At 34.2% G+C, this 27,338-nt stretch overlaps 1 protein-coding gene across 10 annotated transcripts in view; it reads left to right on the forward strand.

The window, feature by feature from the left end:
- The window catches only part of USP8 (ubiquitin specific peptidase 8), an 87,206-nt gene that overhangs the window by 49,026 nt on the left and 10,842 nt on the right, over positions 1-27,338 (forward strand). For 9 of the 10 annotated variants that reach the window (XM_036877415.2, XM_036877416.2, XM_036877418.2 and 6 more), the window contains 10 exons: positions 422-566; positions 4,213-4,298; positions 5,566-5,728; positions 6,362-6,404; positions 9,833-9,977; positions 13,626-13,788; positions 15,975-16,119; positions 16,419-16,642; positions 22,701-23,282; positions 26,756-26,842. In XM_036877415.2, coding sequence (XP_036733310.2) covers positions 422-566; positions 4,213-4,298; positions 5,566-5,728; positions 6,362-6,404; positions 9,833-9,977; positions 13,626-13,788; positions 15,975-16,119; positions 16,419-16,642; positions 22,701-23,282; positions 26,756-26,842 — 1,783 coding nt within the window. The remainder of the gene's footprint in view (positions 1-421; positions 567-4,212; positions 4,299-5,565; positions 5,729-6,361; positions 6,405-9,832; positions 9,978-13,625; positions 13,789-15,974; positions 16,120-16,418; positions 16,643-22,700; positions 23,283-26,755; positions 26,843-27,338) is intronic. The other variant, XM_036877420.2, reaches the window with a different exon arrangement.

Below are 27,338 nucleotides of genomic sequence, written 5' to 3' on the forward strand. Positions count from 1 at the left end.
AAAGGAGTGAAGAGAGTTGAAAAGTATTTCAGATTGAATTAATAAAGATTTTTAGTTCCCCTACTTTAGTACTCATGGTATGCAGGTATGTTCTTTAGTCGTAAAGTATGATTATTATATGGCTGCCTGAGGACTACTTATCCCAAGATTACCTGTTAGAGCAAATCTTTTAAGATACTCAGAATGCATTTGGAACAGTTGGGTGTATATAAACAACTATTAATAAACTAAACTATTTACTTAAAGCATAAAGGGAATTTTCAGGTTGCATCCAAAAATTATGTCTAACTTTGTATCAATTCTAAAGTAGTGTGACCTAAATTATAAAATTTATTTTATCATGATTCTCTGTGGACTTTATTCAGGACTTCTTTTTCCACAGATGCCAAGTGTTTTAATTTTTTTTTTCTCTAATTTTAAGTTATGTACAGAGTGCCCTGAAGATCTTCAAGACAGCAGAGGAAAGCAGATTAGATCGTGATGAGGAAAGGGCCTATGTACTATATATGAAATATGTGTCTGTTTATAATCTTATCAAAAATAGGCCTGATTTCAAGCAACAACAGGTACCTTTTATTTCTACATTTTTATTTGCTAAGATGTTTTTGTACAGTGGCACTCTTGATTGCCTTTATTAACACTGAAATTTAACTCATATTATACAGCATCAAATTCAAACTATTATGCACATTTAAAAGCAAACTAAAGATTTAATCATTATTTGCAGATATATGTGTATGTATGTGGAAAAGCACATTATAAACATTTAATTTGCCTTGGATTAGTACAAATTTATAGCAACATACAGACTTGTAATCAGATTTTTGTTGTAATAAATGATTGCCAGGTCAAGTGGAAGGGTTTAGTTTTCTCACTCATTAAATAAGAAAAATACAACTGCAGTGTACTGTCAAGGTTATGTCACTTTTTTTTAATATGACAGCTTTTTGTATTTGACATTGTAGCCATATTAAAGGTGTCAGTTTGCAAAATTAATACTGATTACTTTCATTATTATCATTATCATCATCATCATTATTTGCTTTCACTACTTTAAGCAGTGCCTTTCCTCTACTTTGCTGAAGCCATGCGTAGGTATAAATGAATAAAGAGAACTGATAACTAGGTTAAGTGTTGCTAGAGAAAATGCAACCAGAAACAGGCAAAAGAAGAACATAGAGACTAGGTTAAAGAAATGGGAAGAGTATTGTGTTGGTGGTTCCACCTTTGCTTAGGAATGATCTTGCTACCAGAAAACAGTAGCAAAATACTAGTTATAGATTTCTTACCTGGTAGAGAAACAATTCTTGAATTAATAGTGAGATTTCATTATGTTCACTGGCAGTAGAATTGGCTTGCCCCATTTAAATTGACTTATGGAAGTAAAAAATTCTCTTTTTCTTTGAAATAATTTTTTTTCCAGACTGGTATAATTTCTTTTGGTTGTTAACTAAGGGATAACTTTAATGTTTTATTTTATAGTGATAAATCATTGCTGGTGTTTTCTTCTCACCAGCGGTTGTGTTAATAATAGTTACAGGGATTTAGATCTAGCTTTGGAAAGTGCCTCTTTGCATTTGGAGGTTCATTCTCCTGTCCACAAATGGCTGGATTGGTCCTGTGCTTGGAACATTCTTGGACATATTTATCTGCAGATAGATAGAGGCCTGCCTAAACTCAAACAAGTTAGTTCATGCTCTGTGATGGTTTTTACCATATCTGGTAAGGTAGAATTGCTTTAAAAGCAATGTATAAGTGTTTACTAAAGTGAGTATTTTTTAAAGATTTGCAAATTGGATAACTGGTAATTTTGAATGTTTGCTGTTTGTCTACTATGGTAAGACCAGTTTTTTAATGTGCTTGTTTACTTTTTGCTTTATTTTTGTAAGCTATTAGTTTTTTTCCTTGATAAGATTGGGAGTTTTTGTAGCCATCTTTTTTTTTTTTGAGAAGGTTAGAAGTAAGTTTTAATTGGTAAGAGATTTTTCTGTTTGCACAGAGTATCTGTTGCATTTCCAAAGGGAAGTATCTATTTGAAAAGTGGCAGGTGTTGTTAAGGTTACAAAACTCTATGTCAAAGGCTCAGGTAATGCAGGCTATTACTTCATATACTGCAGTTGTTCATTCCTGTTTTTTTCTGTAAAAGGCTGTTTTCATTTGCTCTGTCCAAAGTAACACAGCTGCTTCTCTCTTCGAACTGTTTTTTATTTTTTTTGCCTAACATCTCCAGTGTACTTCAAGTATGTGAAGTGTTAAATCTATTAACTAGAGATTTTCTGTTTTTTATCCATTAAATTAGGTAGAGACAGAATATAATGTCACCAGTCTTCTTCAGAAACCTACTATCTTTCACTCTTGTTTTATATGAGGGAATATTTAAGGTTTAAAAAGGATTTATTAATTTAGCAAACTCACTGGTAGAGGACATGTTACATTTATTACTCACTGAAAAAATCGGTTTATGCACAATTTTTTCAGGGTTATCAGAAAAAAAGGAAGACAAATATATTGAAAATATTAATACAACACAGTCTAGATAAAATTAGAATTATATTTTTATATCTCCATGGCATTCCTGATAATCCTAAATATGACTGGTAAACCTTCTGTTTGGGAAATCATGAGAGTTGTTTGGATTTGTATGTTCAGGAGTAGGAAAGTTCTACTTGGTAAACCTGAGAAACAAGATTTTTAGTTGTTTAAGCATTGGATGTTACCTTTTTCTTGTGCCACTTGTCATTACAATTGAAAATATTTATACTTAATTTAACTGTGCTCCCTTAAGAGTACAGAGAGAGATAATTATTGACAAAAAACCTCACTAATATTAGGAGAGTGTCTTCTGAGAGTTTGTAATAGGCATGCTGAAACACACAATTTTTTCAGCATTAAAACAGAGTTAAGCTGGGCTTACAGGCTGACTTTTTAAAGAGTTTATGCCAAAAAATTAATAATAAAACAAATCATAGTATTTTGTGTTTACTTTGTATTTTCTTCTTATCAGAGAAATCTTTCAATAATGATTAAATTTTGTTTTCTGTTTAAAAAGTATTGCACCTTAGGACATTGTGGTAACTGAAGTAATTACACTTTATTCCGCTCTAATATTCAGTTGACACAGTATTGAACAAACTGTATACTTTTATTGAAGTTACATCATAAAGGGACCTTTTTATTTATTTAGGCTTTAATCTAGAAGAGTAAGCTCAACCAAAACACGATCTACTTTTAGACTAGAAAGGTAGACATATGATAGCTGTTACCAACATATTTATTCCACCAGCTCTTGGTGACTGCCTCTCAAAGACCCAGAGATGGGTATTTCTGGCCTTTTGCCTTTCTTTTTATAAATCTTGGTTACTGTATCATGTGTGATGAACTGTGCTAGTGGGTTCCATTTGCAAAGTCATACTGACAAGTTGTGGCAACTTAAATCCAGTAATAAGCTAGCTGAGTCTCACTGTACTACTGTCATGTCAAACTAACCTTGATATGAAAATACTTATGGTTGCAGGATCTAATGAGTGACCTCTCACTTCATTATGTGTGACCTAAACTTCATTATGCGTGTTAGTAAATTATGTGTCAAACCAGGTGTGTTTTTTTTAAGGTGCATTTTATTATTGATGATTTACTTCTGTCATCTGATGTTTAATCAAGGTTTTTGCAAGTATAAAACTCGTTTTATGTCAAAAATCTTTTGACTCCATTTGAGAGGTGGAAGTGAAACTATTTCTTTTTTATAATAATTCAGATGGAAGCAAAAACATCTGTTTAAAATAAAACAAAATAAATTCTATGCTGTAGATTGATAACATAATTTGCTCTAATGCTTCTGAGACCAGAGAATAAACATTAGGTAACATATCTACAATAGGAAAATATATTTTGCTCCCCAAATCTTTGCCTTTTGGCACTTATTCATAAACAATAGGAATAGTATTACACATCTTAAAGGTGCCTTTCAAATAAGTACAGTTATTACCTACTGGATTTTTATAAAAGCATACTACTGGTATGAAGAGAGACTTTTGAAACATTTGAAGAATAAGTTGTTCATTTGTGCAGTAAATGTTTAAAAAGATACTTCATTCAGTCATGTTTTCATCTAAACTTTCTTTACATAAGCATCATGATTTTAATGTTTTCAGCACTAGTGCTGTGTAGAGTGGCCAGAACTAACAGTATGGGATGGTTTTCCTATAATTTTAGGACTACTTTCATTCAATACTTGGACCTGCAAACATCAAAAAAGCTATTGAAGAAGCTGAAAGACTCTCTGAAAGCCTTAAGCTCAGGTACAGACATTATTATGAAATCTTTAAAAGAATGTAAAGTTAAAAGCTAAAAATAATAATTAGAATTTTCCTACTCATTGCTGACCATGCGTATAAATCCCTATTTCTAGAAATGAGTCATATGTTAATGGAGACACAAAAATTAAAATCTTTTGCTCTGTTACTTAACATTCATGTGTTACCATTCATACTCTTTACTGAAATTTGTTAAATATTTAAAAGGCTAGATTGTTAAGGTAAGCATTGCTGTATTAGATCAGAGCTCAAATCTAATTTTTTTTTGTTTCTGATAGAATTCTTCAGAAAAATATAATTCCTTATATGCCAATGTTATAAAATGCTACTGGACAATTGGTCTTATGGGAACGAAGTATTCACTGCTAGTTGCAAAATTTACATGTTTTAAAAAAAATCTTATTCTAATATTTGCCAAGATTGGCTTACAAAGCTTATAAAATAATTAGAAATTAAAAACAGTTTGTTTCAATTTTTAGTCATTAGTCATTCTTTAAATAACAAAAAGGGAACTACTTATAGTTCAGTATTTTTTCTTAATTGTTTTTCATACTTGAATCAACTATTATAGTTATATACATTATAGTCTTTACTTATAAATTATCTTTTTCAATAATGTATTGCCTTCGTCCTTTCCAGAAATCCTGAGGCTCAAGTATGTTAAAGTGGATATTATCTAGAATCACTATTCTCTTGCTTTAACAAATTACTCGACTAAGTAGAAAAGAATTTTTTCTGATCTTTGAGTTACCCATGGTTCACTGTTTTCTCTTTGATTTGCCTAGGTTTTGCCTAATCATATTACCACCAACAATAATCATATTCTTTATTCCCCTATTTTTTGGGCTTTATGTCCTTTTTCTCACTTGTCTGTACTTTTTCATATTTTGAATCAATTTATAAGTGAATGAGTCTTTGTAATTAGTTTTAGGACTTTAGGATTCTAAGTCTTTGAAAAAGAAATTGCAGTAGATTTGAATCATTAAAAGGTTGAAATTTGTGGGAGGGGAAAAAAGCACAAAAAGCATTAAACAACTGCAACTTAAGAGCATAGAGTTTCTTTGCAAGATTTTTGAGCAATTTGAAATAATCTGAGAAGAACAAATATATAAGTTGTGGTCTATAACAGAACACCAGCAGAGTCAAATTTCAGTTGGAGGGAGAAAGCAGGACACTGGTTTTATGGAACTGGAACTCTTACTTTCCATGACTGTGCCCATAGGAGGCATCTTGGCTTCTTTGTTTCAACTAGGTATGAAGAAGCCGAAGTCCGGAAAAAACTTGAAGAAAAGGACAGACAGGAGGAAGAGCAGCTGCAGAAACAGAAAAAGCAGGAAGCAGGAAGAGAGGATGGTGGCACAGCAGCTAAAAGTTCTTTGGAAAATATACTGGATTCCAAAGACAAAGCCCAAAAGGTATTTCAGATTTATTCTGTGTGGTAAAAAAACTGTTTCTTTTTAGTTAGATGATTTCCTTAAGAAGAGTTGAGATACTACAAAATACTTTTAGCCAACAAGGGTAAAATATAATGTGTTTTTATTAGAAACTGAATTAAATATTCTAGCTTCAGTTGATTCCAGGTTTTTCCTGGAGCCTCTGTAGAACTACATTCTGTGTATTATTTAGTTTTTAGCAGTCACTATAAACTGGATTACAACAATAGAAAGCATTTGAGCTGTGATTTAGTATATCTAACTTCTGGTCCTGTGTCAAGTTTTGTTTAACAATTCTGGGATACAGTTTCCTTATTTGCCAAATGAAGTTCTTGAAGTGGATGATCTTTAAGGTCTCTCCTTTGTAATAAATGTAATTTACATTAAAAGAAAGATTTGGTATACTAATAATTTGATCCCAAACCTTTTATTTCTAGGGTCTCATTTTCACCCCTTTGCTCTTTTCCTCTTTTCTCTGACCCTGTTTCTCCTTCCTCTTCCTCTTCCTCTTATTCCATTTTGTTAAGTGACTGCTTGTCTTTTCACCTACGTCATTTGTTTGCCAAAAATCATTAGTGACTCAGTGTATACCTTTTTTTCCCCCCTCTATAATAGATAAATGGTGAAAAGAGTGAAAAGAATGAGACAACAGAGAAAGGTAAGTGTGTACAGAAAGAGGAAGTTCTTTTAGGTTACTATTAAGATCTTTTAATCAGATAAGCTCAGAGTTTATAAAATGAAATTGTTAACATTGTGTCTAATCTGTATGTAAGCTTTACCATTTTTTCCTAGCCTGTACAATTATATTGAAAATGTATTATATTCTGTATTTATGTATCATGGGGAATGTATATGGTGATATACAAATGAAAAATACAAATGAAAACATCAAAATCACAGTTTGTACTTGTCATTGTTTTCTTTCTTTCTTTTTTTTTTTCAAGATGTAGTTTAGCATAGTGGTTAAGAACATGGACTGTGAGAACTCAGACTGCCTGGATTTGAATACTGGCTCCTCCTAAATTTCCATATGATCTTGAGCATGTTACTTAACCTCTTTTCTTAATGTTACCATCTGTAAAGTGGGAATAATAATACTACCTGTTTCATAGCTTTATTGTGAGGATTGAACATGTTAATAATTGTTAAATTCTTAGAACACATAGTAAACTTTATATTAAGTATTAGCTATTATTACTTATGACTCTAGGTTGTAAACCGAATTACTTAAAAGGTGTCTTCACTTCTCTCAATCTAAACCAGTAATCTGGATGTCGTTCATAGGTCGTGCTGATGCTCCAGTCACAAATACGTGACCTAAGCAAAAAGACTTAGGCAATTGCCTAAGTTTTCCTCTCTCAGAAAAAGTTTAACTCAAATATTAATTGTATGTAATGCTAAAATCTCCATTTAAAATATTTTCATGCAATTAAAAAAATAAACAGTATAGTAAGGTGTCCTTCTAAAAGCAGTTATGAACTCTACAAGATTAGGTTTTATTCATGTGTTCTTTTGTAACTCATTCTGCTTAGATGTTACCCTTCTTGGTGATTTGTTCTCAGCTTGTTTAGAGTGTTCAGAATTACCTTGATGGTTAGAGAAGGAAGTAGGACAGTTCATTGTTAATAGCAGCTTGGTGCTGTAGCTTAGGAGATCCTGTGACTACATTCTTCCCACAGCTCGCTGCTGAAGTCAGTCTTTATGATTTTATGCTTCCTTGTAGTGCTTTTGAATCTTTCACTTCAGGTGGTAGAAGCTGGAAGAGCAAAATACTAACATAGGGAATATTTATTTTGGTTAAATATTAAAATCTAGATAGCAAATATTTAGGCTTGAGGGCCTCTGTGGTCCTTGCTGTTGTATCATGAAAGCAGCCATAGACAAAATACATTATCTATTAACTGTAGTTAATAATTAACTATTAATTATTGGTTAATCATCATAAATAAATGAGTGGAGCTTTTTGTATTCCAATATAAATAAGTGGCCGTAGTTGCCAGCCCCTGATGTGGAACATAAATAACAAGCTTTTGGCTTGTTACTCTAGAAATATTTGAAAATCTAAAAGTTTTTCAAATAGCTGCTGTAAAACCCCATCTTTTTAAAATTTGAAATTCTTTTAAAAAACAATTTAAAGAATTTAAAATTATTTTAAGAAAGAATTTAGAACCTTTCAAAAAGTTTTTTTTTTAATTTTTTAATTTTTATATCATTAATGTACAATTACTTGAACAACATTATGGTTACTAGACTCCCCCCATTATCAAGTCCCCCGGACATACCCCATTACAGTCACTGTCCATCAGTGTAGTAAGATGCTATAGAATCACTACTTGTCTTCTCTCTATATACTGCCTTTCCCGTGACCCCCCACCTACATTATGTGTGCTAATCGTAATGCCCCATTTTCCCCCTTATCCCTCCCTCCCTTCCCACCCACCCTCCCCAGTCCCTTTCCCCTTGGTAACTGTTAGTCCATTCTTGGGTTCTGTGAGTCTGCTGCTGTTTTGTTCCTTCAGTTTTTTCTTTGTTCTTATACTCCACAGATGAGTGAAATCATTTGATACTTGTCTTTCTCTGCCTTGCTTATTTCACTGAGCATAATACCCTCTAGCTCCATCCATGTTGTTGCAAATGGTAGGATTTGTTTTCTTCTTATGGCTGAATAATATTCCATTGTGTATATGTACCACCTCTTCTTTATCCATTCATCTACTAATGGACACTTAGATTGCTTCCATATCTTGGCTATTGTAAATAGTGCTGCAATAAACATAGGGGTGCATATGTCTTTTTCAAACTGGGCTGCTGCATTCTTAGGGTAAATTCCTAGGAGTGGAATTCCTGGGTCAAAGGTATTTCTATTTTTAGTTTTTTGAGGAACCTCCATACTGCTTACCACAATGGTTGAACTAGTTTACATTCCACCAGCAGTGTAGGAGAGTTGAGTTCCCCTTTCTCCACAACCTCGCCAACATTTGTTGTTGTTTGTCTTTTGGATGTTGGCCATCCTGACTTGTGTGAGGTGATATCTCATTGTGGTTTCAATTTGCATTTCTCTGATTATTAGTGATGTGGAGCAACTTTCCATGTGCCTGTTGGCCATCTGAATTTCTTCTTTGGAGAAGTGTCTGTTCAGCTCCTCTGCCCATTTTTTAATTGGCTTATTTGCTTTTTGTTTGTTGAGGTGCATGAGCTCTTTATGTAATTTGGATGTCAACCCCTTATCAGATATGTCATTTATGAATATATTCTCCCATACTGTAGGATGTCTTTTTGTTCTACTGATGGTATCCTTTGCTATACAGAAGCTTTTTAGTTTGATATAGTCCCACTTGTTCATTTTTGCTTTTGTTTCCCTTGCCCGGGAGATATGTTCATAAAGAAGTTGCTCATGTTTATGTCCAAGAGATTTTTGCCTATGTTTTTTTCTAAGAGTTTTATGGTTTCATGACTTACATTCAGGTATTTGATCCATTTTGAGTTTACTTTTGTGTACAGGTTAGACAGTAATCCAGTTTCATTCTCTTACATGTTGCTGTCCAGTTTTGCCAACACCAGCTGTTGTAGAAGCTGTCATGTATCTGTGGCTCCTTTATCATATATTAATTGACCATATATGCTTGAGTTTCTATCTGGACTCTCTATTCTGTTCCACTAGTCTATGGGTCTGTTCTTGTCAAGAAGTTTTGAATGATAGATGCGTCTTCTGGTTGACCTTTTTCAAATTTCTTAATAATTAAAGGCAGAATAAGGATTTTTCATGAGATATGCATATTAACTTTCTTTATACTAGTAACAAAGCTAACACCAGATATAGTTGTAACCGTAACACTAAGTTTTGGTATTTAAGTGTTTATATTTAAAGACAGAGCATTAAATTAGTTTCTTGATAAATGTCAAAACTACAAATTATGTTTAATGTTAGTTTAAGAGAAAATAAATGGTGTTAAGGGATAGGAAGTATATGACCCCCAGTACATTTCACTCTTCTAGGAAAAGTTTTACTTGTCCTGTGTTTGGAGGTATGATAGCACATGAAACTGGGTGTTCTTTGTCACTTACATTGTCTCTCTTGATTTCAAGGAGCAATTACAGCAAAGCAGCTATACACAATGATGATGGATGAAAGCATCAGCTTGATCATAATGGATGCCCGAAGAATGCAGGATTATCAGGAATCCCGTATTTCAAATTCTCTCAGTGTTCCTGAAGAAGCTATCAGTCCAGGGTGGGTCATTGTGTATTTAGATAAAATGATAAACTATAGACAGTAGTAAATGTTACTCCTTAGCATCCAAGCTAAGTGTGATAAAGGAGTCTTTTCTTTTTCTATTCACCTTTTCATTCTTTGCTCCTCAGTGGTATAAATTACCCTTTCTGAAGAGTAGTGTAAAGGACATTCCAATTTGGCTGTTTTCTCCTATTTGTGTCATTTAGAGCTTTATTGACAAGGAGAAATGAAGCTGCTTTTGTGTGCCCTCTCTCCCCAGGTGTTTGTTAACGAATAGCAACTGTTTTTTATTTATGATCTTGTGAAGCATTTGCACTAAATCGATTAAAATCGTGAGCTAATTTAATTGATTTTTATTTTGAAGTTCCCCATACTATTATCTATGGTAAAAGAGTGCCAAATACTTTTTTGAAGAAGCAGCAGTTTAGCTAAGTGACTAAGGAAGATTATAGGCTGTGAAGTCAGGCTATATTCTGATTATAACTCTGTTTCTTACTAGCTATAGTACTTCTAGTTAGTGAGCTAACCACTCTAAGCCCATGTTTCCATCTGTAGAATGGGGTTAATAATAGTACCTGTCTTAGAGGTTTTGAGAAGTTTAAGTGAGACATTTTACACACACAGACACACTTAACACAGTGGCCTGGCACTAGTAAGGACTAAACTAAAAAATATATATTTTTTTCTCTCGGTTTTGATGAGAAAGCCTTCAGCCTATAAAATAATTTCAAGTTAACTGCATGGATATGTTTTATATTATAATCTATCATAATGGTGACAGAGCTAAAGCTCCAGATCCAAGGCTATTTTCACTATTTGGAGTGTTATATAAATTATATATGAAGTTTATGGGATTGGATTAGTTAAAATGTGTGGTCCATTCTAGGATGAACTGAATATTAAAAAGATAATCTTTTTTAAATTAGGTAAAATGTATAGTTTTTGGTGCATTGCAGATACTTTATAAATGTTTGACCTGAAGAATAGGGTGCTTTGTAAATATGCTACTTAAAAATGAGGTTAGAGTGCTGAGTCTAATCAAGTAGATGTGAATATATTCCCAGGTTTTGAAAAGACAAAGTTATAATTCATCTTTAGATGGTCTCATCTGTACTAATAGAAAGGTGGTGGTTTGCACTTCATTTTGTGTTTCCCAAGCTGTAAGATTTGGACTACTGTGAAACTCAAGATGAGTTTAGGTTGAAGATTAAGTAACAATGTATTGCATACCAAGAAAATTAATTCCCCTTTAATTTCTGTTTCAGTCCTTCTGAAGTAGTTAAAAGAAGTCTCAGTTTGGTGCTAGCATTCCTTCTTAATATTTCTAACCTTCTTATCAGATAGCAGACCTCGGAGCTTTCTGTAGGCAACAGTATCTACAACTAGCTGATAGTGATTACTGCATTTGTTCATTGTCTCTCTTAAAATTTTAATACAGTGTAGTATACATACAAAAGCACTCCTATCCTAAGTATTTAGCCCAATTTTCAAAAACTGAACGCACCCATTTAGGTAACATACAGATCAAGAAACAGAATATTTCCATCATTCCAGAAGCCCTTCACATGGTCCCTGTCAACTACCCATATCCCTACCCACCCAAGGGCACCACCAACTTCTGACGTTCATTTTTGTCTGTATTTCGTATAACTGGAATCATACAATCTATAGTCTTTATGTCTGGCTTCTTGTACTCAATCTTACGTTTGTGAGAGTCATCTGTGTTACTGTGTGTAGTGGTAGTTCATTTATTCTCATTGCTGTATGGTGATCTAATGTGTGAACATAGTATAATTTACTGACCTAATTTATTTTTAGGACTATACTATATTTATTGGTTATAGTACTGTTTTTCCATGTATACAGGAATATTTATTTTCCAGTTAAAATAAATTTATTTAAGTAAAGGCTCACTTTCAATTAAAAAATCAAATTAAATTAAATATTAAACAATAGGCAAGGTACAGACAGCAAAGTTGCAGCCGCTTATATAGATGATACATTAAAGATTGACATTTGGGAAATGCTCGTTGATAGTATTTTTTCCCAAGTGTTTTCTGCAAAATACTAATCTTGAGTTTTTAGACAAAAAGTATTTATACAGCTGTATCCCTAGAGTCAGAAATAGTCCCTAAGAATATCACATTTCAATTTTTCTTATTCTTTGTTGACCAAGCATCCTTCTGATCTCTATGTATCAGGTGAGAATTAACAAGAGATAGTATTTTATATTTCTTCTTTTTTCCTTATAAATAATCTAAACCATTTAGTTTGACTTGTGAATAAAAGGTTAACGAATCCTGCCAGTATCATCAGTTAAATACTGAAATGCCTTGGTGCTTTGCTAGGAATAATCATGAGTTACTTACTTGGAGGAGGAAATCTGTATTATTCAGTTACTCATTCAGTCATTCAGCAGATACTAATGAGCACTTACTATGAGCTGGGTTACTGTGGTTCTAAGTGCTGGAGCTAAACCATTGAACAAAAATCTTTGCTTCATAGAGCTTTTTTGTCTTAACAGGGAGGTGGAGTAGGTGAGGCAGACAGTAAAACTTAAAATGTACATCTGTTGATAAGTGCTATAGAGATGGGTGTGTGAAGTGTGTATGTTGGGGTGGGCATTCAAAATGTAATCCAAGAAGGCTTCATGGAGAAATTATTGCTGAGCAATCCTTGAGGATATAGCGAAAATAAGTATTGCAGTTATCTTAGGGAAGAGGGTTCCAGATGAAGGGAACAGCAGGCGCAGAGGCCCTTAGGCAAGAGTGTACCTGGATAATTCAGGAATTACAAGGAAACCAGTGCGAGTAGAGTGGAGTAAGTAGCAAGTAGTTTGTGATGAGGCCAGTGAGCTAGGATTTGGGGGAGGGGCCATGCCACAGGCCAATTGTAAGGATTTTAGGTGAGAACTTTGCTTTTATGTGAGCAAAGGAAGAAGTGAAAAACACCCTTTAATGTAGAATTGATAATATTCAGTTGATGATATCAGAGGCAACACAGCACAGCAGCCAAGAGTGTGGACATGAGCCAAGTGGCCTGAGTTTGAATTCTAGCTCCACTTGGCAGCTATAATCTTGGACAGGTCACTTAACCTCTTTGTGCCTCAGTTTCCCCATCTATAAAATGATAATGCCTACCTTAATAAGATTTTTGTGAAGATTCAGTGAGATTTGATGAGAATAAAGCATCCAGAATAGTTCATGGCACATAGTAATTGCTGTTATGTGTTTGTTAAATAAACGTTTTGGTATTTCATTTACTACTAATTATTAGTATAGGTATAAGAGAACTGAAATATAACAGTACCCAGGTGATTCCCCAGTTGTTTATATTTGGCTGAGAGAGGTGCTCAGATCACTTCCTCTGTTTTCAGTTTTGGCCCCTTTTTTTGTAAAGGGTCAGAACTGAGTCTATTTCTTTTCAGTCACTAATAATTAAAAAACAATTCCAGTATTATGTAGTGGTGAAGTTGTTAAATATTTTAGACTATTTAATACCTTAGCATACAGTCTGACATTAGAAAGAAACCTGTCTTAAAAGTTTGCAATGGTATGGTACAGACTATAGAACAAAATTCAGTCTTACATTAGTGTATTAGGACCTCTCTATTTTTGTTCTATTACAAATATTAATACATTTCAGAGTCACTGCTACTCGAATTGAAGCAAACCTCCCAGATGATTCTAAAGACACATGGAAGAAGAGGGGGAATGTGGATTATGTGGTACTTCTTGACTGGTTTAGTTCTACAAAAGATTTACAACTTGGAACAACTCTACGGAGTCTGAAAGATGCACTTTTCAAGGTTAGCAAGTTGCCTTGTTAGTTTACTGTAATTACAAGCCTTCTCTGGTTGTTAGAAAGATAAACCAAGTAGTTGCTTATCTTAAGGATAAGAAGGTCCATCAGTTATAGATTTTTTAAAAATAGATTTAAAAAACTAATTTTGAATCACCAAATAATAAACTGAGTTATATAAAGTAGGATATTAGAATTTTCAGCTATATAAATTGTCTGGAAAAAGTTATTGTTTAAGAATTAGACTATGAAATTAAGGCAAAGGAAGAAGTCACTAAAGAAAAAAAAGCTTGATAGATTTGACTTAATAAAATAAAACTTAGGTGAAAAAATACCATTAAATTAGAATATACAGGAGACAGAGAAAAACATTTGCTACAAGTATGGCAGTGACTTAGAACATGTAAAATCCAAAGAGCTTTTGCAAATAAAATTATTTAAGATAAAACAGTAAAATAAGTAGTGGACACAGGTAGATAGTGAACAGAAAAGGAAGTGCAAGTAACAAAAACATAAAAATGCCAACTTTATGAGTAATCAGAGAAATGAAAATTGAAATAATGCCATTTGCACTGATCAAATTAACAAAATTTAAAATAATACTCAGTTTAATTTGCTAAATTAGTGAATAATGATAGCACTGAATGCTGGTGAGCATGTGATAAGAACAAAACTCTCTGTCTTCCAGTAGAAGGGTCAATTCATGGAACATTGCCCTTCAGTTGTTTGAACAAAGCCTTCAAACAATTCATGCTTTAAAATACAGAATCTAGAAATGTACCAAAGTATAGGATGATATATGAAACTGGCAACATTCATCTAGTCTTGACCCACAAAAGTGGCAATTTCATAGTTAAACCTAAGATATATGAATGTTCAGTGTATGATACAGATGAATGACAAATCAGGAAGGAAAAATGGATTGAAATGAATGGTCTGGGGACAGTTGGCTAGCCAATAAGTGAAAGAAAAGGAATCCTTACCTTAATTCTTACATCAATGATATGAATATATTGACTGAAAAATTAAACTACTAGGAAAAAGCCTTAGTAGGTATTTCTGTTGTCTTGATCCTAACCAATCCTAAACTGAAATGCCATAAAGGAAAATCATTATATTTGACTGTTAAAAACATAAAGTGAAAATCAAATCAGGAGAAGTAATTTTAACATATATGATGAAGACGTAGTTTCCTTAATATTCAAAGTATATTCACAAATAAAATAGCAAACTATATATAAAAAAATGTGCACAGGATGAGATTAATTCAGAATATAAAAGGTTATAAAGATGTTTGACTTCCCTAAGAAATGCTAATTAAAACAAGATACCATTTTATGTCCACTGATTTGGTAAAAATTATAAAGATTTATAATGGACATTCTCATATAATGTTGGTAGGTGTGTAAATTGGTATTGTCTTGAAGGGCAATGGTAATATCTATCAAACTTTTAAACCAACAGTTCTACTCCTAAGAAAATACCCTACAGAAACACACAGATATATTTTTTTAAAGATGATTTCAAAGAAAAATGTATAAAAGGCCTTAAAATATTCATGTGCCTTGACTCAGCAGGTCTACCTCTGGAGATTTTCCCTAATGGAGTTGATTTGGTGTATTCATCTATAGGATCTTTAGTGTTTAAATAAACATTTTTTGTAATTAAATGGGAAGAATAAACATAAGTGTTCAAATGATTGATTCAGTTTTGATGTGTGTCTATGTGTGTGTACATGTATGTGTAATACAGAATATTATCTGGTTATTAAAAATGGTGTTTAAAAAAGATGCTCACATAGAAGAAAAGCAGCATCATAAAAGTTTCCGTGTTTTGCATAAAATGAAAAAAAGTGTGTATCTACATAGAAAACTATAGTAATAAACTCTATAAATTGTTATATTGGTACCCCACTGGGTATTGGGGTTATGGATGATTTTTATTGTATATTGACTTCTTTCTTATTTTCCTTCTAAAATCATGGATTATTTGTGTGGTTTTAAAAACCTGATTTACCCATTTCTTTCATTTAACACTGAATTTTGAATTCAGCTCTCATTTTTTTAACCATTTAAAAGATGAATCCTCAAGAGAGCAATTTTAAAATTAGAGTTTGTTATGTTTTTAGCTTCCAAAAATTTGAGTTTGTTACAACTGCTGCCATATTAAAAATACTATCTCCTTATTTTATAGTGGGAAAGTAAAACTGTCCTTCGCAATGAACCTTTGGTTTTAGAAGGAGGCTATGAAAACTGGCTCCTTTGTTATCCCCAGTACACAACAAATGCTAAAGTCACTCCACCACAACGAGGCAAGAATGAAGAGGTGTCTATCTCATGTATGTATGTGAAAATTTTTATTTAAAATTGCTTCAGTAAAATAAACTAAAACTGTTTTGAGTGTAGTGTTTTTGGTTGTATATGCATTTGTCCTATTAGATATCAGTTTGTTGTTAGACATAAAAAATACAAGATGTCCACAGCCTGGAAGTTAATGTTTAATTCTTTATGACTGTCATGGTTGTCACCTCATTTAGTTATATTTAATTATCAAGTATAAAATACATGAGATACATAAGTACTGTTTATAGTGTTTACTGTTCTTTCAAAAATATTATTATTCTTTTGGGGATTTTAGTGGATTTCACTTATCCCTCACTGGAAGAATCCATTCCTTCTAAACCTACTGCCCAGATGTCACCTCCTCCTATAGAAGTACATGAAAACATAGAAATGATAAATAATCAAGATGAAAGAATGACACCACTAAATATATCAACTCCAGTTGAACCAACTGCTGCCTCTAAATCTGATTTTTCAACCATAATCCAGCCAGTGCCTAATGTAAAGAGTGTTCCACAGGTATGTTCTTGATTTTCTTTTTTGTTGCTTTCCTTTTAATATTATATTAAATACATAGTATAGAAATAGAGTTTTATATATTTTATTTTATTTTTTATATTTTATATATTTACTATTTTAGAAAAAAAAATCATTGAGAAGAATGTACCTTTATAGCTATAAAATTTTTTTATGTAGTCCTATTGCCAGCATTATTAGAATGGATAATTCAAAGGATTTCAAACCCAGCTTGGCAAGTGCCTTTATGTATGGGCAGTACTGATTAAAGATTAAAGTGAACTTGAAAAACACTTTCAGGTTATTTTTTTATTGTAATTGAACCAATAGTATATTCCCAAATACTGTGGCTTACAGATGATACATATGTCACATCAGTATTTTGGTTTTAAAACACTTTAGTTCTATTTCCTTAGAATTTCACACATAAATAACAAGCATTTTTTGGTTTTTTGTTTTTACTATGAGTAGTTAACATACATTGTTAATTATGAATAAATAATTATTAATTTCAGGTGTACAACATAGTAATTCAACATTTTATACATTATAAAATGATCACCATCGTAAGTCTAGTTACCATCTGTCACCATACAAAGTTATTACAATATTATTGACTTATATGCCCTATGCTGTACTTTGCATCCCCGTGGTCTGTTTATTTCATAACTGGAAGTTTGTTTGAACAAAGCCTTCAAACCTTCATCCTGTTCCTATTTCCCCCAGCTCCCAACCCTCTCCCTCTGGCAACCACTGGATTGTTTTCTGTATTTATAAGTATTTCTGCTTTTTTTTGTTGTTAATTTGTTTTGTTTTTTAGGTTTCACGTATGATATTTGTCTTTGTCTGACTTACTTCACTTAACATAATGCCCTTTAGATCCATTCATGTTGTTGCAAATGGCAAAAGTCCATTCTTTTCAGTGGCCAACTAATATTCTATTGTGTATATGTACCATATCTTCTATCCATTCATCTATTGATGGACAACTATCAAATTTTGGCTATTACAAATAATGCTCCAATGACCATAGGGATGCACTTATCTTTTCAAATAAGTGTTTCCATTTTGTTAAGGAAAATACCCGGTAGTGAAATTGCTGGATCGTAACGCTAGTTCTATTTTTAACTTTTTGAGGAACCACCATGCTGTTTCCCACAGTGGTTGCCCTCATTTACATTCCCACCAAGAGCGCACGAGGGTGCCCTTTTATGCACGTTCTTGCCAACACTTATTGCTTCTTTTTGATACTGGCCTTCTGTCTAGTATGAGGTGATATCTCTGTATAGTTTGGATCTGCATTTCCCTGGTGACTAGTGATGCTGTGTATCTTTTCATGTGTCTGTAGACTATCTGTATGTCTTTGGAAAAATGTCTGTTGAGGTCTTCTCCCTATTTTCTAACCAGATTCTTTTTTGATTGAGTTGTATTAGCTCTTTATGTATTTTGGATATTAACACCTTACTGGGCAAATCATTTACAAATGTCTTCCCCCAGTCAGTAGGTTGCATTTTTGTCTTGTTGATGGTTTCCTTCCCTGTTGAGAATCCTTCTAGTTTGACAGTTTCTATTTGTTTACTTTTGTTGCTGTTGCCTGAGGAGACAGATAAAAAAATAGAGTGCTAGGACCAATATCCAAGAACTTACTGCGTATGGTTTTTTGTTTTTGTTTTTTAACTTTTTAAAATTTTTTTAGGCGTTTTATGATTTCAGGTCTTACATTTGAATCTTCAATCTATTTTGAGTTCGTTTTTATATATGGTGTAAGAATGTGCTCTAGTGTCATTCTTTTGCATGTATGCCGTCCAGTTTTGCCAACACCATTGATTACTTAAACTCCTCAGAGACATCGGTGAGGGCTGGAATGAACTTCTTCCAAGTTCCTGTTAATGTTGACATTTTTACCTCTTCCTGTGAATCACTTATATATTCTTAATGGCATCTAGAATGGTGAATTATTTCCAGAAGGGTTTCAGTTTACCTGGCCTAGATCCATCAGGTGAATCATTATCTATGGCAGTTACAGCCTTACAAAATGTATTTCTTAAAAAATAAGACTTGAAAGTCTAATTCCTTAATCTGTGGGCTGCAGAATGGATATTGTGTTAGCAGGCATGAAAACAACAGTAAACTCTTACATCCCCATCAGAATTCTTGGATGACCAGGTGCATTGTCAAGAAGCAGTAATATTTTGAAAGGAATCCTTTTTTCTACACAGTAGGTCGCAACAATGGGCTTAAAACATTCTGCAAACCACATTATAAACAGATGTGGTGTCATCCATGCTTTATTATTCCATTTATAGAGCACAGGCAGAGTAGATTTATCATAATTCTTTTAAGGGCCATAGTTTGGAGTGGTAAATGAGAATTAGCTTCGACTTAGTTACCAGCCACATTAACCCCTAGCGAGAGTCAACCTGTCCTTTGAAGCTTTGAAGTTAGGCCCTGACCTCTCTTCTCTAGCTATGAGAGTCTTAGATGGCATTTTTATCCAATATAAGGCTGTTTCATCTGTGTTGAAAATCCATTAGTGTAACCAACCTTCATTCATTAGCTAGATCTAGATAACTTCCCACAGCTTCTACATCAGCACTCGCTGCTTCCTCTTGAATTTTCTGTTAAGGAGATGCCTTCTTAACTTAAACCCCATAAACCTACCTCTGCTAGCTTCCAACTTCTCTTCTGCAGCTTTCTTACCTCTCTCAGCCTTCACAGAATTGAGGAGAGTTGGACCTTGTTCTGGATTAGGCTTTGGCTTAAGGGAATGTGGTTGCTGGTTTGATCTTCTATCCAGACCACTCAGACTTCCTCCATACCAGCAATAAAGTTTGCTTTTTTTATCATTTGTGTGTTCACTAGAGTAGCACTTTTGATTTCCTTCAAGAATGTTTTCTTTTGCATTCACAACTTGACTAACTGGTGCAAGAGGCTTAGCTTTCAGCCTTTCTCAGCTTTTGACATGCCTTCCTCACTAAGCTTAATCATTTCTAGCTTTTGATTTAAAGTGAAAGATGTGTGACTCTTCTTTCACCTGAACATTTAGAGGCCATTGTAGGATTGTTCATTGGCCTCATTTGACTAGTAGTGTGTGTCAGGGAATAGGGAGGCCTGAGGAGAGGTAGACACACAGTGAAACTGCTGGTCAGTGGAGCAGTCAGAACACACACAGCATGTACTAAATTTGAGGGCTTGTATGGGTGCAGTTCGCATCACCCCAAAACAATGACAGTAGTAACATTGAAAGCCACTGATCACAGATGACCGTAACAAATGTAATGATAACAAAAAAGCTTGAAGTACTGCAGTAGTTACCAAAATGTGACACAGATACTCAAAGTGAGCCCATACTTTTGGAAAAACAGTACCATGTTCTGCACAGGGTTGTCACAAACCCTCAGTTTGTAAAAACTATCCGTAAGGTGCAATAAAAGAAGGTCCATCTGCAGCTGTAGTTTTGGTGTGTCTGTAGAGGAGCTCAGGGTCTTCCCACTCCATCATCTTGGTCCTGTCTCCAACTGGCATGTTTTAACAATTTTAAAAATAACCAACATGTTACAATAAAAAAATAGCAGCTTTTTTCTCTTCATTAAATTTTACTTAAAGGAAGGTTAACTAATTCTCTCCTATGCGTTTTCCAATAAGATTTTTTAGCATTCATTTTTAACTTTTTTTCCTGAGATTTATTTCACATTTGAAGTGGTTGATATTTGATTTATGGAGCAGACTATGAATAGAAAATGTAGTCATTTTTTATAAAATGAGGTGGTTTGTTTCTTCATTTTTTAAAGGTCTACTTTTTAATACTTTAGATTATATCTTAAGACTAAATAGAACTTTATTAAACAACTTTTCTTACAATGTAAATTTAAGAAATTCAAAAAAGAGCTGTTACTATACCTCCTCTCAACTTAATCAGCATGTTATTTGGACCCTAATCCTTTTGTGACTTTCTGAGAAATGTGCAATTTGCCAAAAATATTTTGAGGGTTTTCTATATGAAAGAGAATGTGAAGGTTTACAAGTACAATTAAGCCATGGATTCTGTCTGATGTTTAGGAGAGACTTAAATAAAATTAGCCATAGCATAAGGCAGAATATCATAATTGCCCTAATAGTCATTGGAGTACAGAATAAGGAGAGAAATTTTGACTGAGGGCATCAGGGAGATCTTCATGGAAGAGGTAGTTCTTGTTTGGTTTTTTTTTTTGGTTATCAGTAGGATTTGAGGATGGAAGAGACAAGTAGAAAATTTTATGACTAAAGGCAGAAACCGTGCTCTGAGAACAGTTTTGACGTGCATGGACATAGCTCTCTGTTGGAGAGAGAGGCAAGTGTGACAGTAGATTAGACTGGAAAGATAAATGAGAGGTTTGGATCAAATTGGAATTCTGTTCTGTAGGCACAAGATTAAAGAATTTTAAACTTGAAAATAACATGTTAGCTATGCTTTTAGGATTAGGGGAAGATGGATTGAGTTACCAGAAGATGGAGTTAGTTACTGTGCTTCAGGTTAACCTCATCCCCGTAGAGGTTCCTCACACTTTGTTCACACATAAATGTAGAAAAGAAGAGGGAGTAAGAGTTTTTTTTAAGAAAGAGAAGTGAGGAATAAAGGAATGATTTCTTCTTCACTGACTTCCTCCTTGCCATTTTGTTTTCTAGTGGAAAGGCAAACATTTTATAAGACCACTACACAGGTTGTTACTAGCAGATATTCTTGAAAGTTGTTGTTTTTGTTCCAGTAAACTGTATTCTCAAGAAAAGATGTTAGGGTTGCTTCTAACAGTTTTGTAAGGTCAGTATGCTGTTAAATTAAGGTGATAAACATTTAACTTATAAATCAGGAAGTTAGATAGTTTATTACTCAACTTGTAAATTAGTATCTTATACCTTATAAAAGTTGTTATTCATTCCCTCAGCAACATATTTATTTACTGTGTGTTAGGCACAGTCTCTACCTCCTAGTTTGTATTCTAGGAGGGAAAAAAGATTTAAATAAATAATTGTCGTTATTTAATCAGAATCCCAGTAAGTACTACGAGAGAAAAGAATAGGGTATTAGAACGTATACCAGGGGGCTTGGCTAGTTTTAGGGCTGAGGGAAGCTTTTTCCAAGGGAGAGAGGTCTGTTTAAGCCAAGACCCATGTGTGGGGGTCATTACCTAGATGGACAGCTGGCAGGTGTAAAGGCCTGAGTAGGGAAGGAGCGTGGCATCTTTGAGGAATTAGAAAGGGAAGGGAAGTATGACTGGTTTATAGAATAGTATGAAATAAGATTGGAGAGATATTCAAAGGCAAAACGACTAAGTTTATGCAGGTAAGGTAAGGGTTTTAGGTGTAATTTGAGTACAGTGAGTGGCTATTTAAAATAACATTTCTAAGTAGGCATGGAACATGATCAGATTTTAGTTTTAAAGGTGACTACTCTGGCTTACAATGTGGAGAAATAGATTAGAAGGGAGACAAGAATAAAGAGATGGGGCAGTAGTGGGAATCTGTGTAGAGAGGATGTTTGCGTGGCATTGGTTAGTGCTAAGGGAGACGGAGGGCCTATTTCTCCTACTGTTGAAGGGTCAGTAGGAGGAAAATCATCTAAGTGCAGATGTTCACGGGGAGAACATGTGAAATGCCCCATTTTCTCGTTTGAGCAGCTGTTTGGATAGTAGTTACCTCCGTGAGGTAAGGACCACATTTGTGGGGAGAAATCATGGACTCAGTTTTGGCCATGTTAGGTTTCTGGTACATGCGAGACACTCACCTGAAGATACTGAGTGGGCAATTGGATGTGTGGGAGTTTTGAGTCTAGGCACACCGGGTCTAGGTTTCATCTTCTAGAATGAACTCTTATATATATAGAGCACCTCGGGGTGTATTGAAAGTGTAGAATCCAGAGGAAGTAAGTGCCAAGTGCCTTATGAGAAATCTTGTCATTGGGCAATTTTCAAATAGATGTTCTGGCCGATACTGTCTCCACAAAGGGATGGTACTTTTCACAATTTGATTTCAAGAACTGAAGTTACATTCCTGGGTTTGTTTTGCTCTGTTTTTGTTGATATAGATTGATCGTACTAAAAAACCAGCAGTCAAATTGCCTGAAGAACATAGAATAAAATCTGAAAGTATAGATCATGAGCAGCCATCTCCCCAGAATGGAAAAGTTGTTCCTGACCGTTCCACAAAGCCAGGATTTCCCCCTCCGGCTGCCATGTTAACAGATGAAGAAAAAGCTCGTATTCATGCAGAAGCTGCTCTTCTCATGGAGAAAAGCAAACTAGAAAAAGAACTTCGAGAAAGGCGGCAAGAAGAACAGAAAGAGAAACTGAGGAGGGAAGAACCAGAACAAAAAGCCAGGAAGAAACAAGAAACTGAAGAAAATGAAATTACAGAGAAGCAACCAAATGCAAAAGAAGATATGGAAAAAAGAGAAAGTGAACAGGCCAAGAAAGAAGATGAAACCTCAGCAAAGAGAGGCAGAGAAATAACAGGAGTAAAAAGACAAAGTAAAAGTGAACATGAAACTACCGATGCCAAAAAATCTGTGGAAGATAGGGGGAAAGGGTGTCTGACCCCAGAAGTGCAGAAAAAGTTGACGGGAGATATGCCCCAGGCCTCTGTGGCAGGGGAGTCAAGTGCAGGCAAGGTAAGCAGAAGCGAACGGTGCAAGTTGCCAGCTATGTAAAATAACATTTCGTAAAAAGATGACACCATTAGCATTCTATAAACAGGGCAGACACTTGACATGTCTAAAGGATGATAGATTTGTGCTGATCTATCTGTGTTTGCTCACCTACTCCCCTTTGATTGGATTGGGAATGGCATTGCTTTCTGTGTCTATGAAATGCAATGTATTTTTAATAATTGAGATAAATAGCTGCATTCTTCATTTTTATGTTTGATGGATGATCATCAAAAGATGAGTGAAAGTAATGTTTCTCCAGTTGGGAGGAATTAGGTACCACATACTTACAGGATAGAGTTTGTATCTGCTAGAATATGTCCAAAATCAGTGACATCTAAATGGCCCATTTCTTTTTGTGTATAATCATTTTTTTAGTCAGGTCTATGTCATTTTGTTTGATACTTCAGCTAATCAATAATAAGGGCAATAACCTTTTTCTTGCCCTTGACTATTCCCCAGAATTGATTCCCTTCATTTGGGAGGTACATTTTGTTGTTCTGCTTTTTTAACCTAATAATATGCATACTGTTCATTTTTTTTTCTGTTATGCAATGAATAATAACCTTTCTCTTTTGAACACTAAATAGTTTTTATAATAGCAGGAACAGTGGTAGCCCTTTTTATGTACATGCAAACAGAAATACAGTTGACCCTTGATCAACATGGGCTTGAATTGTGTACAATTACTTATATGCACAATTTTTCAATACATATATGGGAAAATGTCTGGAGATTTTGCAGCAATTTGAAAAAATATTTTGTCTAGCTTTATTGAAAGAATGTAGCATATAATACATATAAAAATATATGTTAAAATGACTATTCATGTTATCAGTAATACTTCCAGTCAACAGCAGGCTATTGGTAGTTAAGTTTCTGGGGAGACAAAAATTACACACAGATTTTCAACTGCATGGACTATCGGTGCCCCTAACCACCCCCTGCATTGTTGAAGGGTCAACTGTACATTTTTTTGGTAGTGTGAAAATGACTTTTGATGGAAGGAAAAATACCATCTTTACAGAATATCAGTTTGTCTACTTCTCAAGCAGCACTTAGGCATATACCAAAATTAACAATTTATATCACTGGCACACTTATCCAGGGAACACTTAATCTGATAACCGTAACTATCAAAACTATAGCTCCCATGCAGAAACCTGAGCACCCAGTGTTAGGGAAATGACGCCCACATATTATACTGAAACTGACTTTTTTTTCAAAGGAGAATCAGAACTTAGCAACTCTTATAATTTAAATATTATTCATTGAGTAGCTATCTCTATGCCAAGTATTTTTCCTCCATTATCTTACTTAATCCTCCTAGTGATAACTTCATGAGAAAGGAAATTGAAGCTTATGAATGAAAATTCAGCTTGCAAGATGAAATTGCACCTATTTCCTCCTGAGTGAGAGATTATATTTCACTCTTTTTTTTTTGGTATCATTAATCTACAATTACATGAGCAACATTATGGTTACTAGACTCCCCCCATCACCAAGTCCCCCCCACACACCCCATTACAGTCACTGTCCATCAGCGTAGTAAGATGCTCCAGAATCACTATTTGTCTTCTCTGTGTTTTACAGCCCTCCCCGTGCCCCCCACCGACATTATGCGTGTTAATCGTAATGCCCCATTTTCCCCCCTTGTCCCTCCCTTCCCACCCATCCTCCCCAGCCCCTTTCCCCTTGGTAACTGTTAGTCCATTCTTGGGTTCTGTGAGTCTGCTGCTGTTTTGTTCCTTCAGTTTTTTCTTTGTTCTTATACTCCACATATGAGTGAAATCATTTGATACTTGTCTTTCTCCACCTGGCTCATTTCACTGAGCATAATACCCTCTAGCTCCATCTGCATTGTTGCAAATGGTAGGATTTGTTTTCTTCTTATGGCTGAATAATATTCCATTGTGTATATGTACCTCATCTTCTTTATCCATTCATCTACTGATGGACACTTAGGTTGCTTCCATTTCTTGGCTATTGTGAATAGTGCTGCGATAAACATAGGGGTGCATATGTCTTTTTCAAACTGGGCTGCTGCATTCTTAGGGTAAATTCCTAGGAGTGGAATTCCGGGGTCAAATGGTATTTCTATTTTCAGTTTTTTGAGGAACCTCCATACTGCTTTCCACAATGGTTGAACTAATTTACATTCCCACCAGCAGTGTAGGAGGGTTCCCCTTTCTCCACATCCTCCCCAACATTTGTTGTTGTTTTGTCTTTTAGATGGTGGCCATTCTTGATGGTGGCCATCCTTACTGGTGTGAGGTGATATCTCATGGTTTTAATTTGCATTTCTCTGATGATTAGAATGTGGAACATCTTTTCATGTGCCTGTTGACCATCTGAATTTCTTCTTTGGAGAAGTGTCTGTTCAGATCCTCTGCCCATTTTTTAATTGGCTTATTTGCTTTTTGTTTGTTGAGGTGCGTGAGCTCTTTATGTATTTTGGATGTCAATCCTTTATCTTCACTCTGTCTTTTGATGATCACACACCAAACATAAAAATGAAGAATGTAGCTATTTATCTCAGTTACAAAGTAATTTGCCTAAGATCACATACCCAGTGAAATTCCAAAGCTACTTCCTTTCCATCTTGCTAGATGTTAGAGCCAGGCGGTCAGAAGAAATTGAAGCATTCATTTTATGGGGTTATTTAATGTGATGCCAAATATCCCTACAAATCTAAATACCTGAGATTATCACATACAGTTTTTTATATTTCTGTAATATAACACATTGAAAAAAAAGTTAAGATTGCATTCGTTGTGTGCTCCCTTTAAAAGTTGGCAAAGAAAAAATATGTAATCTATTCTGGAATAAATTTTATTAAAATCATCAAAAAAATTTTAGTTTTTATCACAGTTACTTTTAAAATGAACTATAAAATTAAAGTGAATTTAGAAGAACCTATGGTAGTCAAAAGAGATATAAAATGTATTTCACAATTTTGAATATTTTTCTGTATAAAATTCTGTCATCTCTTCATTCTCTTTGATGTTATATTTTTGGAACATGACCTTAAAAGTAACGAAAATCATGAAAGGACAGTGCTCAAAAGAGACCATAATAAGTATATGCTAATGACCAGCATCTAATACTTGATCATGTATTTTCAATCAGTGCTTCACAGTCCATGGTGATTTGTATCTCTTGTTCCCTCTTATTCCTCTGCCATTGATTCATCCAAGTTTCCTTTTCTTAGTTCTTTATCTTTAGTGTTAGGAAATCCCACATGGGCTCTACTACCTTGAATCAAAAGCTGTCTGTTTTGACAATAAAATTGAATTAATTTTTCAGAGGCTTCATTTTTTTTTCTCCTTGTACATTTTCAATCTGATGGCTTCGCTTGTATTAACTAGTGATAGGTTAAGTTTATATTGGGGAGAAGTTCGTTTCCTTTCATTTCTAAATTTTTAATAATTTTATAGCCTGTTAAGATTAAAGGACAACCAGAAAGTGGAATTCTAAAGACTGGAACTTATAGAGAGAATACGGAGGACATCGAAAGAAATAAAGTAAGTAGTAGTTCATTGGGTGGGGAAAAAAAACATGGATTGTAAACATGTGGTTGTCTATACCATATGGTCATCCTCCATTTTAAGATCTGTTTTCTGAGGGCATCTTTGCTACCTTTGGTAGCTATTTTTTGGTTTGTTTTTACATGACTCATTCACTATATGCTAAAGGGAATAGATGCTTGTCTTCTTATTTAAAGTACAGCAGTATATTCTGTTCATTTTGTGAAATTAAAAATACTTAAGACTTACTATGTGATCCAGCAATTCTGTTTCTGGGTATATGCCCAGAGTAACTGAAAGCAGGGCCTCAGAGATATTTATATATCCATGTTACTTAAAGTATAATTCAGAATAGCCAAAAGATGGAAGTAGTGCAAGTGTCCATCAACAGATGAATGTATGAGTGAGTATGTACATACAGTAGAACATTAGCCTTAAAAGGGAAGGAAATTCCGACATGCTGCAGCACAGATGAACCTTGGGCGTTATGCTA

Source organism: Manis pentadactyla, chromosome 11 (genome assembly GCF_030020395.1).
Source record: "Manis pentadactyla isolate mManPen7 chromosome 11, mManPen7.hap1, whole genome shotgun sequence".
NCBI lineage: Eukaryota > Metazoa > Chordata > Mammalia > Pholidota > Manidae > Manis > Manis pentadactyla.